We start from the raw sequence: 15,192 nt of genomic DNA on the forward strand, positions 1-15,192 counted from the left end.
TTCACCATCAACATAACTCCAGAAACTCAAACACTAACCTAGCTCTCCTCCGCCGCCGCCGCGCTGTCGTAAAGCCCTAGTCCGATCAAACCCCGACGAATTGGAAACGGTGACTCAGATCGCGGTGATTGCAATCGCATTATCATATTGGGAAGGAGGAGGGAGAGAGAGAGAGAGAGAGAGAGAGAGAGAGAGAGAGAGAGAGAGAGAGAGAGAGAGAGAGAGAGAGAGAGAGAGAGAGAGAGAGAGAGAGAGAGAGAGAGAGAGAGAGATTTTGGTAAGGTCGAGTCCGATGGATAATGATTCAGACGAACTTGGGTAACAGGAGGGGTAGAGAGAGAGAGAACCGTCAGTGGCAGTCTTTGTAATTATTTGTATTTTCAGTGTCAGGTTGTAAAGAAGTGACCTTAATTATCATGAGAACATTTGTAGTGTCTGAATTATAATAAAGCACTTTAAAATGACCTCTTTTATCATTGTCCCATATATATATATATATAAATTATATATTAGACAATAAATGCATGTGTATACACACATACACACACACATAGGGCCTTTTAGTGAGGGATCCCAAAAAAAAGGGATTTTAAGAGATTGCTTATTAGACCCACTTTTCTATTACATATCCGCATTTCAACCGTTTAGTTTTTAGGTTTATATAAGCAAATCATCTCCTCAAATTTTCAGTGAAATTGATAATCGTTAAGGCATTCATAACTGTGATTTACAATTATGAACATGAACTGTTCAGGTTAGACAAATTTGGTTCGTCCATTGATTTAATCTAATTTGCTACATTAACAATCATTAATTTGGCTAAAAATTTACAGAAATGATCTATTTATAAGGACCTAAAAACTGAACGGTTGAGATGCCGAAATGCGATCGAAAAGTGGGTCCCACAAGAAATACCTTAAAATAGTAAAAAAAAATTGATCTCATAGTGGAAGGGCCCTGTATATTTTACACACACACACACACACACACACACACACATCCAATTTGAGGGATAAGACGACAGTCGTTAGATTTGGGTGTAATGATCTACAACGGCTGAGATTATAGTTGAGTGTTTTAATCCCTTTCTAACCCTAATTCGTGATCTTCCCTAAACCTATTACCATGAAACTGAACCCGAATTCTTTCAATTTGGCGCTCAAAGAAGAGCGCGAAGGGGAGTAAGAGAATCTCAAGAGCCCGCGAGAGAGAGAGAGAGAGAGAGAGAGAGAGAGAGAGAGAGAGAGAGAGAAGAGGAGAGAGAGAGAGAGAGAGAGAGAGAGAGAGAGAGAGAGAGAGAGAGATAAACAAAGTTTGTGGTATCCTTATCCTTATGTTTAATTTCTAAGACAAATCTGGTATGACTCTTCTTCGATCTCTTATGGTATTTATTTTCAATTATGTACAAGAGACCTCTGTTCTGAAGCTTGTTTGATGCCCAATTTTATGGGTTTATCCGTACTTGTTATTGTTTTGTTCTAATTTATGTCATCAATTTTCACTCTTTATCTTTGATTGTCTATTTGAAAAGAATTAAACTTTTGGAGTTTATATGGGAATTTGATTTGATTAATATTAAGGACTTGAAGCCTGAAAGTTGTAAATTGTTTCAACTCCTTGGCTTCTGTACATCTTGGGGCAAGTTCTGTGCTATTAGTGTATTGTGGGGAAAAAGCCTCTTAAAATTATGATTAATTGCACTTTGAATCTTTGTAGAAATTTTTAGTTTTGCTGTATGTGTTAGTTTCAAGGCTTTGCATTCATTCATTTAAAAATGGCTTTGCATTCATTAGTTTAATGGAAATTTTTAGTTTTGCTGTACGTCTTGTGGTATTCTGTTATTAATATTATGAATATCTTTTAGACATTACAAAGTTCTCAGACGAGCTGAAGATATGACAGCTAATGGGATGGTTGTACCTACAAAAATGGAGACTAATAGGATGGTTGTACCTATGAAAATGGAAACTCAACCTATTCAAGCTATCCCTCCATCACAAGAAAATGTCTCTACTTCAGCTTTCTATCTTCAAGTAAGTAATGAGCTTGAACCCTTCAAAGGTCAGGAATTTAAAACATGGGAAAAGACATAATACTATGCCAATAAAGCCTTCAGACGACAGATCTCATCTGTCGTCTGATATGTAAATTATATGTTGTCTATCCAGCTGTCGTCTCTTACGGCATCAAACGACAGATATCCTCTGTCGTCTCTTCTCACTCAGACAACAGAAGTTTGGCAAGGCTCTGTCGTCTGAACAACCCAACATTGAAGGATTTGAGACTTTCTGTGGTTACTAATCATATACAACGACACATTAATGTTGTTCAAATGAATTACAAACTACAGTTTTAATAAAACTTCTGTTGTCTAAAAATAAATAAGAACACATCTATATGTTGTTTGAAGTTACCAAAATAAAGGCTTGTTTGACAATCTGTTGTCTGAATGCATTTTTGAAGACATTTAATTGTTGTTTGAAAATCACTTATAACTGGGTAAATTATGCTCATCTGTCGTCTAAATAGTTTTAAGACTTTATTTTTATGTCTTTTATCTTGTATTCCAACCACAGTTTTAAGTATTTATGTTGTCTGATAGACAATATAGTTATATGTAATCATGTAGTTATGTAGTTTGATTGAGGTCAGAAACTCACTCTTCTGTTGTGTGATAATTAAATGAACTACGCGTTTCTGTTGTTTGTTTGAAGAACTTCTGTTGTTTGATAATGAATTGAACTTCAGTTTTATGTTGTATGTTAGAAGTATTTCTGTTATTTGATAGTGAATTGAACTTCAGTTTTCTGTTGTCTGGTAAAGGTATTCTGTTGTTTGATAGTGAAATAAACTTCAGTTTTCTGTTGTTACAAGTATGAAGGAACAACAGAGAGGTATTCTTTTATGTTACGTTGTTACTGTATTTGTGATACAACATATCATAAACCTACATTTGTTGGATTTGAACCATAGCAAACCTCATTCTGTACACTAGTCATCAAAAAGGCATATTATAAGGTCTAAAATCAGCAAATTCCTCATTGCATCAATTAACCCACCAAAATACATTCCCATCAGTAGCATAATACTAAACTAGCTAGCATGCTAGCCTTTACATTAACCGATTTTAATTACTACCATTGTTGCATGGATCCTAATCTAACTAAGACAAAAACCTAGTAGCATCAATATAGTAGTTACAGCAACTGCATGCATTATATTGTTCAACACTTTCCATCAGTTCTATCAAAATGCTCAAAAGCAGTTCCTAGACACTACTACTGCTCATAACCTAGCTACCAGAAACAAAAGCAGATATATAGGGTGATACTTAATTTTCTGGGAACTTCAAAACATGCTTAGCCCATTCCGCTCGGATCTCATCAATATCCTTGTCTGTGTAAACCAAATTTGACCTCGTTCCCCACTGCAATAAGGAAATGCAGCAAATTAAATATGAAAGTTATATGCACTATATCATTAAACAATAAAGTCCATAGGTAAGCAGTTGATCAATTTTACCTTAATACTAAAATCCAAGTTCTTGTCCTCCACAATTTCTTTCATGTAACGCATAATGAAATATCCACAAGTCTTGTCATTTTTTTGCTCAGGAATACCCTGAAAATAAAGAATTAAGATAATCGAAGGTCAAATATACAATGAAGTACATAAAACTAACAACTACAAAAATTTCACCCGACTCACAGCAAGATTCTTCCATTGAATTACTTTCCTTCCTTTCCGATTCTTGTGGGCATTATAGATTTAAATGGAGTTTCAAACAAAAAATGATAATTAGTAAACAAGTCCAGTACATGAACAAGTAACACCAACTGATCAATCACTATAGTACAATATCAGACACTTACTTGTTGATAATAGATTTCCATTCCCCAATATCGAGTCGCCGTTTAAGTGGATCCATGAAGTGCACGACTTCTTCATTTGGGTTCACAACCGTCAACATCCAATGAGCACTAGGGGATAACATAAAAAAAAAAAAAAATTCTGTTATATTACCATTAACGATATAACTTGGCAGACCAGATGCTTTAATTACTTTTTATGTACCCCGAGTTATATGGAACCACAAAGATTTGTCCTAACCTCCCTTGCCTATACCGATCTGACAAAGACCGAGCCCTTTCAGTGGGATTTCCACACCCAAGTGTACCAGTCTGATCAGGATCGACAAAGGCAACCATATCCACCATCTTACACTTCTTCAAGACTTCATGAAGGTAGCTACAAATTATTTTGGAATATGAAACTGTTAAAAGTACTTCAAAATAAACAGTGATACATGCCAATCAAAATTCAATCGTATAATGAATTATTGACTATATGCACCCAGCTTGCTTTAATAATTCTTTACCTCATGTAAAACACAAGTACACGATTTGATACTTCTAGCTTGTTGGCCATGGTATAGAGATCACTTCTAAACAGAAAGACTTTCTTTGAATGGCCGAAAAGGTCCGCAGCAAATGTTGTGTGGATGGTGACCCCGTCTCTAAGGAAAGTGTTCCCCCACGTGCACAAATCCTTTAATGTCGTTGGCAGATTCGGTGGCAAGTTTTGAAGGTCTTCATTGTCATCAAATACATCTCTCATTCTCTTCTTGGTATTAGCATGATTTATTTTCTAGTTGTGTAAACCAACAAGACTACATGTTATCAACTTTTCCCAGATTAACATATTGCAATAGTACATGAAACAAAATTGCATATTGAACAAAACCATTTTTAAACTAGCTAAAATGTACATAAGACTGATTGGTTACCTTCTGCTGAATGGCTTTAGTGGGTGCCTTTTCTCCAGGGATAACAACCAGGTTTCTTGGCCAGGCAACACAAGTACCAATGGCGTCGCTGACAGTGACAATCTCATCCTTCACTGGAATAGGTAACAAGGCATCATCAACAATGGCTCGAACAACTGAGACGCACATATTGTCCTTTCCCAATGGAACACCATGTATCAGCTGATCTCTCGACGCAACATTAACTTGAATAATTGTTCCAATAGCAACAATGTTGTCCACCCTATCTACTGCCAGTTCACACTCATGCACCGCAACAATCGTCTCCTAAGACAAACAATGAAAATAAACAATTAGTTCATATATTTTAGTTTCATTCATAGTTCCAGTAAAGCTGCAAACTATAGGAAATGAGAAAAGAGATTAATGAAGGGAATAATGGTGTTACCAGATCATCATTTGCTGAAGTTTTGGGAGCCATGATGTCCTTAACCTCCTCGATTATTGCCGTTAGTTTGTGCTTCCCTTCTGGAACTTCATGGTTCTCTTCAACTAACAGTCCTGCATCATCATTTAAAACCAACCTCTTCTTCACTACATTGAGCTCACCGTCCAGATTATTCTGCATAACTTTCTCAGCATGTCGGGAACAACCCCTTGTCCTGAACCAGGATCCTGAAGTGGTGTGACAGGTTTTGGTGACTATATTGGCAGTTTCTTTCCATCAATCTTTGCCGCCAATTCTGCAAACTTGGCTGTCCAATATGCACGCTCCTCAGCAACCACTCTTTCATTCTCCTGCTGCCAAGAAGCTCTTTCATTTGCAAGAATGGTTTCCTTCTCTTCCTCCATTATCATCTTCACACTTTTCCTCACTGTCTCTTCAACACTTTTCTTTCGCCGTTTAGGCAGGTCAAAGAACGAAGCTGGTTTGATATAACCTCCAACTCCTCGTACCTTACCAGGATGCTCGGGTCTCCCCAATGCCAAAGTGAGCACATCATCAGAACCTTGTGTGGTAATCGATCCATCAGACTCTTTCTCCTTTAACTTTTGCTGACACAAATATATAAACACACTTATGATTCAGGATGTAATACTTGTACAATACCAATAAGCATCTTCGAAGTACCATAAAACGACTTACAATTTTATTGGCCGTCTATTGCACCTCAACTGCTTTAAAGTTACCATTCTTGTCTTGTCGTGCTTTCACCCACATTGTGGTATGATCGAGTTCCTCTATCGGGATTGTCGCAGACTATGACACATGAAAAACATATTAGGAGTGGAACAACATCACGCTTTACCTAGAAAATTTATGTTATGAACCAAGAATTAACCAATTCTTCTTGTAAATTAGCGTATCCCTTACGCGCCATACGGTGAGGATACTTGTTTTCCTTTCTTTTTTCTATTTGGGCTTCACGCAGCTCCTACAAAGCAAATGATTAGGAACAAAATTGGATTCAACTTATTCAATATAGCTAAACTGAAACCAACAGATGGACTTAGTTTGTAAGAGTTCACAAACCTGAAATGCATCCGAAATCCTATCAGCAACAAATTGTTCCCAATGTTCCTTGTTAATGCATCGATAGTCATCTGGAGGATTTTCCAATAGCTCAGGTGTATCGATATATGGTATAATATACTTGTTGGTCAGTTTGCTTTTGAATTCCCGCCATTTGTTTGCAGCGGAGGATATCACCAATTTCCTACATTCTTTAGGAATCACAAATGCCTCCTGCATAAAAACAGAAGAAATAAGGATCAGCATACATATAAAACTAGTGAAACTCAAAGCTATAAGGTTAGTTTAACGGATAATATAAATACCTCAATCGATTCCCATATTTTCTGTTTTTCATTCGGGTCCACTTCTCTCCAATCACCAATGATAATGGGAATCTTTGTACGTGCTAAGACCCCAATGTAAGATTACATTTCTTTTGCAGCCTTACCAATTGGTTCCCTTTATCATTAATCTCCATAGTTAGCTGCTTCCCTCTGATCAGTCGCCTTGTAATGTGACTCATTGTCACCATTCCTCGCTTTAGCAGCCTTAAACCACCTGTTATGTTGATATCTTCCTCATTACTAGCTGCTGCTCTCTGTGCTCTCTTAGTGGACTTAACATTCTTTCCAGATTTACTGCTTGACACATCCTTCATAGACTGAGCACTAGAACAGGATGTGCCCTTCTTCTTTTGGGATGCAGCCTTCTTAGTTGGCGACAAAGTCCTCTTCTTTGGGGATCCAGCCTTATTCTTTGGCGACAAAGTCCTCTTCTTTTGGGACACTTCCTTCTTATTTGGAGATGCAGCCTTCTTCTTCTTAGACACAGACTTCTTCAATGGTGAAGTTGTCGGCTCTGTATCCTTAGGTTTAGCCCTCTTCATTTGCACAGCTTTCATTCTTAAAGCGATAGCTTTAGCAGCTGCTGCTCTATTCTTTGGTGCCATGATCTGAAACGCATAAGCAAATGTGGTCAGCTATATGTTAAGTAAGATGATATATACCGCATTTATTATGATAATTAACATGATATATTATGAAAAAGCACACACTGAGGTAATAGATAAATGATTATGTCAAATATATTTCATCACCTTATAACTTAAAGTTTAACAGCTAAAAGCAACAATTAAAAAATAAACCCTAAACCCTAATAAGCTGTTTGGACCTGAGAGGCAAACATAAGCATCAATATCAAAATCATGATAACCCTATTAGCTACCTATTCCCATGAGTCACGAGGCTAGCTTTCATTGTCAACCCATATTCCCTCATCGCCATCTCGCATATGTATGCTAGGCTGATGACCATCTACATCATCAAAGGTATCGACTGATGGCATTGTCGGAACAAATGGACTTTCTTCTACTTCTATGTCATGCAGCTCCTCTTCATCATCAACCCCATGGTAGTCTCTATCTAGGCACTTCACAACGACTGACCATTCAGCATCGATGGGGTCTTGAATATAGAAAATCTGCTTCACGTGTGTAGCTAAAACGAAAGGGTCATTCACATGCCCTATCCTATTCAGTATCACCAAAGTAAACCCCAGTTCGTCTACTTTGACGCCCGTAGTACTCTCTACCCAATCACATTTGAACACTGGTATCCTAAACTTATAGTAGTCCACCTCCCATATACTTTTTATAACACCATAGAAGTCCATATCATTAACCTTTGGGTTTTGATCCTTTGCACTTGCAACTTGCATTGCATCGGCAACCAAAAAAACTCCACTATTCTGAACTGTTCGGGTATTGTCCCGGTGTTTGGTGTTGAAGTCAACTCCATTGACATGGTATGAAGCAAAACTTGGCGCTTCATTTTTTGGGCCGCCAGCCATCCACCTTATTGTTTCCGAAACATCATTGTCCGGAAACCTCATTTGATTTGCAACCTGCAAAATGGACTCCCACATTAAAAAAAATGGCAAAGTTCACATAAAAGTACACTTACACCATTACGGGTGCAAACTAAACTTACCCTCTCCTTTAACCAATCCCCAAATGTCGCGTTCTGTTTTTCCTCATCCACTTATTGTTCTTCTTGAACTTAGGGAACGTTAACTCCAATAATTGCATATGCTCCCTAAGTAGAAGAACAAGATAACCAATCAGCAAGATTAATTAAATGCATAAATTATTGTAGGTATTGAAATGACAATGGAAAAAATAGTAGTTGAAAACACTTACACGAAGTATGGCTAAGCATCTTCAGTATTTCTTAATACACAAAGGTGTGTTAGCGTCAACTCCTTTCCATAAACTGCTACCATGGTTACGCCTGATAAGGGTTTGCACTGTTTGTAGTGTTCAGGTAGGCTTGTAGAGGGAATTCCCACAGTGGTAGCATCTTCTTCAAGGATACGATCTGAACAAAACTCTATAGCTTCTTCAACGATGTAATTCTCAGCAATACACCCCTCAGGAAAATGTCGATTTCTCACATACCCTTTGAACACTTTCATGTATCTCTCAAAGGGGTACATCCATCGGAAAAATACCAGACCACACCACTCAACTTCTCTAACAAGATGAACTGTTAAAGGAATCATTACGTCGAAAAAGGAAGGTGGGAAGAACTTTTCCAGCAAACAAACTGTATCAACCAAATCTGCTTGCATTTGTTTAAGCCTGGAAACATCTATGACTTACTACAAATTGCCTTAAAGAATAGGCAAAACCGAATAATGGCATACCTAACCGGCTTCTCTAAAACTGATCTTATTATAACCGGGAGAAGAAACTGCATCACCGTATGACAGTCATGTAATTTAAGACCAACCAGTCTTAAATCTTCCATCGAGACCAAATTCCTCACATTTGAGGAGAAACGCACAGGAACCGTCATACCGAAAAAGTAATTGCACATTATTTTCTTCTCTTCTACCCGCAAGTTCCAACTAGCCAAAGGCAACTTGGCCTTTTTTGGACCAGGTGTAGGTTTCAAATCAGTTCTGATGCCCATATCGACCATGTCCAAACGAGAAGCACCTCCATCCTTTGTCTTCTCGGGAATGTTCAAGAGGGTACTAATTATAGCATCGCAGCAATTCTTCTTTATGTGCAGTGCATCACATCAAAAATATGTCGTACTGGAAGATGTTTCCAGTAATCAAGTTCAAAGAAAACTGATTTCTTTTTCCAGCAAGGTCTAGTCTCTTCAGCACCCTTGTAAGGGGCTGAAGGGTTTTTTTTTTTTCCAAACATTGTGTTCAAACCTTCAACTCTTGACAACACTTCCTCTCCACTTAATGGGGAAGGGGCAACATCTTCCTCTATGGTATTGTCGAAGGCAGCAGCTTGCTTGCGATATGGATGATGTCTCGGCAAAAAACGGCGATGCCTCATAAATGCTATTTTCTTACTATATTTTAACCTATGTGGTCGGGTTTCATCGACACAAACAGGACAAGCATTATATCCTTTGATAATGCTGCCCGAGAGGTTCCCATATGCGGGAAAATCATTAATAGTCCAAAGTAGGACTGCCTTGAGTGTAAATGACTCTTCTCTTACAACATCGTACACACCTTCAACCCCCTGCCACAGTTGTTTCAAATCATCTATTAATGGCTGTAAATAGACGTCAAAATCATTTCCAGGCTGTTTCGGTCCAGATATTAACAATGTTAACATCATGTGCTTCCTCTTCATGCATAACCATGGAGGAAGGTTATACGTAACGAGGATAACCGGCCAGCAAGAGTACTGGTTACTTAAAGAACTATGGGGATTAAATCCATCTGAGGAAAGGGCTAAACGAAGGTTCCTAGCTTCTCTACCAAATTCTGGCCACTTTGTGTCGACCAATTTCCAGGTCGGTGAATCTGATGGATGCCACATCATGCCATCTTTGTTCCTATTCTCAACATGCCAAGTCAAGTCCTTTGCTGTCTTTGTTGATTGGAACATCTTTTTGAATCTTGGGATTGGTGGGAAGTACCACAATACCTTCCCAGACACCCCTTCCTTCTCAACTTTATCCCTTCCCAGTTTCCATCGTGATTCACTACAAATCAGACAGCTTGTAGCTTCAGAATGCTGCCCTCTAAACAACATGCAGTCATTTGGACAAGCATGAATCTTTTCATACTCCATCCCCAATGCTGCAAGTGTTTTTTTAGCCTCATATAGAGAACCGGGTACCTCATTCCCTTCAGGAAGCAACATGCCAATAATGATTAGCATGTCAGAATAACAAGCATCAGTCATTCCGTGTTCTGCTTTCAAGTTGAACGTTTGAATAAGACAGTTCAACTTTGTTGTCTTTGTACAACCGGGGTACAAAGATTTATCTCCATCTTCCACAAACCTTAGAAACTCATTCGAGTCACTAGATATCTCCTCATCCTCACTTTCCCCCATATCTAGGTTACAATTCATATATTCTGTTTCAGATTCACCTACTCTATCGGTATTCTTGACAGAAGGTTCTCTACGTCATTTCCAATTCTTATAACTGGTCACAATGCCATTAAAAAATACATGGTCTTTAATAACTCCAATGGAAAATCCATTAGTGTTACAACACTTCAAACAAGGACAACAGATATTTGATTTGTCAGCAGCATTCGCCGAAGCAAACTTAAGAAAATCCTCAAACCCTATTTGAAACCTCAACGATCTCCTATCAGCATGCATCCATCTTTTACATACACAAAAACAACAATTTGGAACTAAACTATGACCTAGGATCATAAAGCAATGAACTCATACATCTATATATAATGTATATGTATATAGGTACATAGAACAACCTTCATTCATAAACATACCAATTGGTTAAACTGTCACCTAGGATCAGCATAATTCAATTCTATACAATCCATCATTTTTCCAGATATATACACATATAGAACAATTAGGAGCTAAATTTAGCATCATCATAACATCATCAAACTAGGTCACCACATGCATATAAACAGATATAAACAACCAACTAAATTCATCAACATACCAATCAGCTAATTTAACAAACTAACTATGCTATTCACGTAAAACACACCAGAAGATTACTGCTTACCTTAATTTGCTTAAGTCACAGTGTAGCTAATCACCACTCCCAGTACTCCAACCTTTCACTACAGCAACAACAACAACAATGCATTATCGAAAGATATTAAATTTACTTAAAACATACAATCAGTTGCTTGAAGAATAAACACCCAAATCGAATTGAAGAATAGTAGTAACAAGACAATCCAAAATCCCAGTACCAAAATGAATTTTCAGCAATTCAGCTTCTCAATTTATGCCTACAAAACACCCAAATCGCATTGAAGAACAAACCCCATCCCCAAATTCATAAACCCAAATTCACCAAAAATTCATTATAAGTCCAATTGACATGAAATCAGTTTTGAAACAACCATTAGAAATGCATAATTCAATATACATAAGAACCAGAGGTTAAATGATTCAAATAACAGTTCAAATCCCAACAGATAATCAGAAGATACATTCAAAATGCTGTAATTTTCCCAAATGCAGACCAAATTTGGAAAAATCACCGAAAAATCACTTTGCTTCAGAATAAGATGAAACTTTCCAGATCTTTTGTTAACTAATAGAACAGAAATATGTCAAAATTTCAGGATATTTGAAGATCAGTAAGTAGGGTAAAAAAAAAAATACCAAAAAGAGCTGTGCTGCAGGGCAGTTTCTGCAAAATTCCAGCTAATTGTTCTTTCTTCAAGAAGGAGCTAAGGATTCAAACTTATCTTTATTCGGGAAGTTAGCACATTTCCATGACTTCTTGGATCAACAACTTGGTGAGCCTTTCTGTTTTCAGCACCGGAATACTGCCTCACTACACAGGCATAAGCTTTTCTATTTGTATCCTACACATTTGTTAACACATAAACATACCATTAGGATAACTTTCAATGCAGGTATTCTATTACAATAAATTCAATCTTAAGAATAAAACATTCCCACACCGGAGAAAAGGCATTCTCCTAACTTAAAAATATATCTTATCTTTATGTACACCACTATAATTTCAGTTAGATACCACATGTTAAAGTTCATTTCTGTCCGACTAATATGTTATGGAGAAGCCTACAGAAAACCCAATCTACACCTTACCCTCTTCATGCATCAAAAGAATGGAAGTGGGATACTAGAATGGACAATAATATACAATAATATACAAACGCGCACACACAAGCTAATAAGGGTCACCGCTGCATAATAACAATAATATACAAGCAGACACACAAATTCCCTTTTTCAATACTCAGAAAAGATGACAGTCAACTAATAGATATAGCTTAGTTTAAACTCATCAATTTCTCAAATGCAGAAAAGATGAGAATCAACTAATGACAACAACAACATTCATACCCAACGATCAAACAAACAATTACATTCATATATATACTATTTTGAGAAATTTTTAAGAACAGTACATGAACTTAAGGCCACTCCGAATTAAGGTGCTCAACTTTTATATAACCCAACATAAGTACATGAGCTTTGAAACCCGACCCACCTTCAGTACATGCGGTTATCTCCTCCGTTACGGAGGGTGCCACGTGTCATATTTACAAGGGCAATTCAGTAGACAGCTGGCACCCTCCGTAACGGAAAAGATAACGGCATGTACGGAAGGTGGGTCGGGTTTCAAAGCCTATGTACTTATGTTGGGTTATATAAAAGTTGGGCACCTTAATTCGGAGTGACCTTAAATTCATGTACTGTTCTTAAAAATTTGCCTACTATTTTTGTAATAAACTAAAATGAACTAAAGTATTCAAGCCATCCCTAAAGCCCCTAACAGTCAACAAATTATGCTCTTCACAAGACTTGTTGCATCTACATGCATTACTAATAACTAGACAAATTAAAACTCAATTGAAACTTACAATCTAGACAACACAAAAGGCCCATTGTACTAAAATTTAACATCTTCCAGAGTCAAATTAAAACCTTCCAGCAAGTTCACAATGTCGGTCTTCAATGTTTTCCTCGAAGTCCCAAGCAACTTCCTATACACCACACCTATAATTTCAATTACATACCACATTTTAACTAATGAAATTGAAATCCTAAACCGTAGAAACCCTTACTAGTTTTGTACCTCTGCTTGGGTTTTGAAAAAATTGGTCAACTGTTGCCGCCAGAGACTGTGGTGGTTGTACGGGTGCCAATCAAAACCTAATCAAAACCCAATCAAACATCAACATCAAAAAACCCAATCAAAACCCAATTTCTTTTTTGTTCAATCAGAAAATTTGAAGAATTGAATCTTGTTCTGCAGTACGAAGAACTTACAAGAGAGAGGGAGAGAGAGAGCTGGAGGTTGAAGATTAAAGTGATTCGCGACCAAGGGAGTGAGCCCACTGAGAGTGGATCTAGTAAGAGTGAGAGCGATAGTGAGTGAGAGCGATGCTGAGATCGATGCTAACAGAACAAACCATCCCCAAATCAAATTTTCAGCAAATTTTAATGAAAACGTATACCCATAAAACACCCAAATCCATTTCTAAATCCAAATCCAAAATCTCGTTGCGTCTTCTATACAGAACCGAGCTAATACTCACACCAACAACTCGTCCAAATCACCTTGAGAAGCACCTAATCACTAATGGTTCAAATCAGTATACGAATCACCAAGTGATTACAGTTCGAATCCCCAAATCGAACAACAACCCTGAAAGTAACGCCAATCGAGGCAAAACCTCATCCGAGACCACCCAATTAAAGTCTCCGGAATGCTTTTACGATCGATGTGACAAAACCACAAGTCGATCGAATGCTCAAATCCTCACAGATCGAATCATCGAACGGTCCGAAACCGTAAAAATCACAACATATTCATACGAACTCCAAATATTGCGTATTATATATCGAAACGCTCGTATCGACGAGTAGAAGGTATATAATACTAGAAACAGTCCCTTACATGACCAGAAGACAGCCAAAACGCCGCCACAGTCGGTGGCACAACCACCACCGGCCAAAACTCAAAACTAGATTAATCCAACCGTCAAAAATGTCAAGAACACCAAATATATCAACTTTAATACCTGTGGTTCAAGCCAACACAGCCTAGATCGCCGCCTATCGCCACCACAAGCCGCCGTGAACTGTTCACCTTGAGTTGATACGATTCCAACCTGAATCGATCAAAACAACCACCACAGATCGATCAAGGAGGCTTCTACGAACTCAACCCAGAAGACTTGAACCCGTGATGTCGCCGGAACTAGGATTTCCGATCGGGTTAGACTGCACTCAAGTTCGCCGCGGTGCTGCACCACTGTGACCGAGAATCGATGCTGGAGGCCACCACCAGGAGGACCAGAACAAGGAGGCGAGTCGGTCTGCCCAGGTCCCGCCGCGAGAGGTCGCCGGAGATCGCCTGAAAAGTCGGGTCGGGTTTCCGGGTTCGGGTCACAAATTACAAACGCTTGCCTTCATGGAACTCATGCAACTTACACCGAGGGTAACCTCGTCAACTCGACTCGTTCTTTTTCTTGCGAGCACCACGCGCATCATATGCAATTCATATGCTTATTCATGATATGTTCACACAACTATACGCGTTCTCGAGTTTATACGTCATAATCGATTGTACTCGACGCCATTCACATGTATACATCAACATGTATCATGCACCTCGTACATTTGTATATGCTAATGCATATCAATGCAACTCACATACGTTACCCAATACAACAAGCATTTTACGGGCACATGCTCCTATCTTTGTTTTGCAGGTTAAAGAGTCCCTTCTTGCTTACTGAGTTAGGGGACTTGTAGGGGCTCGGCGCCGCCCGGACATCACTTATGCTTGATGACATCATGTATATAACTCCCCAACCAAGAAACTCCTCTTACTTGGGGACTTCGGGGACTTATACATACCTCCACTATTATGGAGGATTTGCTATGTCATCA

At 38.3% G+C, this 15,192-nt stretch overlaps 1 protein-coding gene across 1 annotated transcript; it reads right to left on the reverse strand.

Moving 5' to 3' along the window:
* Positions 1-9,345: 9,345 nt before the first annotated feature.
* LOC133723231 (uncharacterized) lies at positions 9,346-10,653 on the reverse strand. Its single transcript, XM_062150049.1, has one exon. It carries the CDS (start codon positions 10,651-10,653, stop codon positions 9,346-9,348), a length of 1,308 nt encoding a protein of 435 aa, XP_062006033.1.
* Positions 10,654-15,192: the final 4,539 nt, after the last annotated feature.

The sequence above is a fragment of the Rosa rugosa genome, chromosome 7, assembly GCF_958449725.1.
Source record: "Rosa rugosa chromosome 7, drRosRugo1.1, whole genome shotgun sequence".
Lineage (NCBI taxonomy): Eukaryota > Viridiplantae > Streptophyta > Magnoliopsida > Rosales > Rosaceae > Rosa > Rosa rugosa.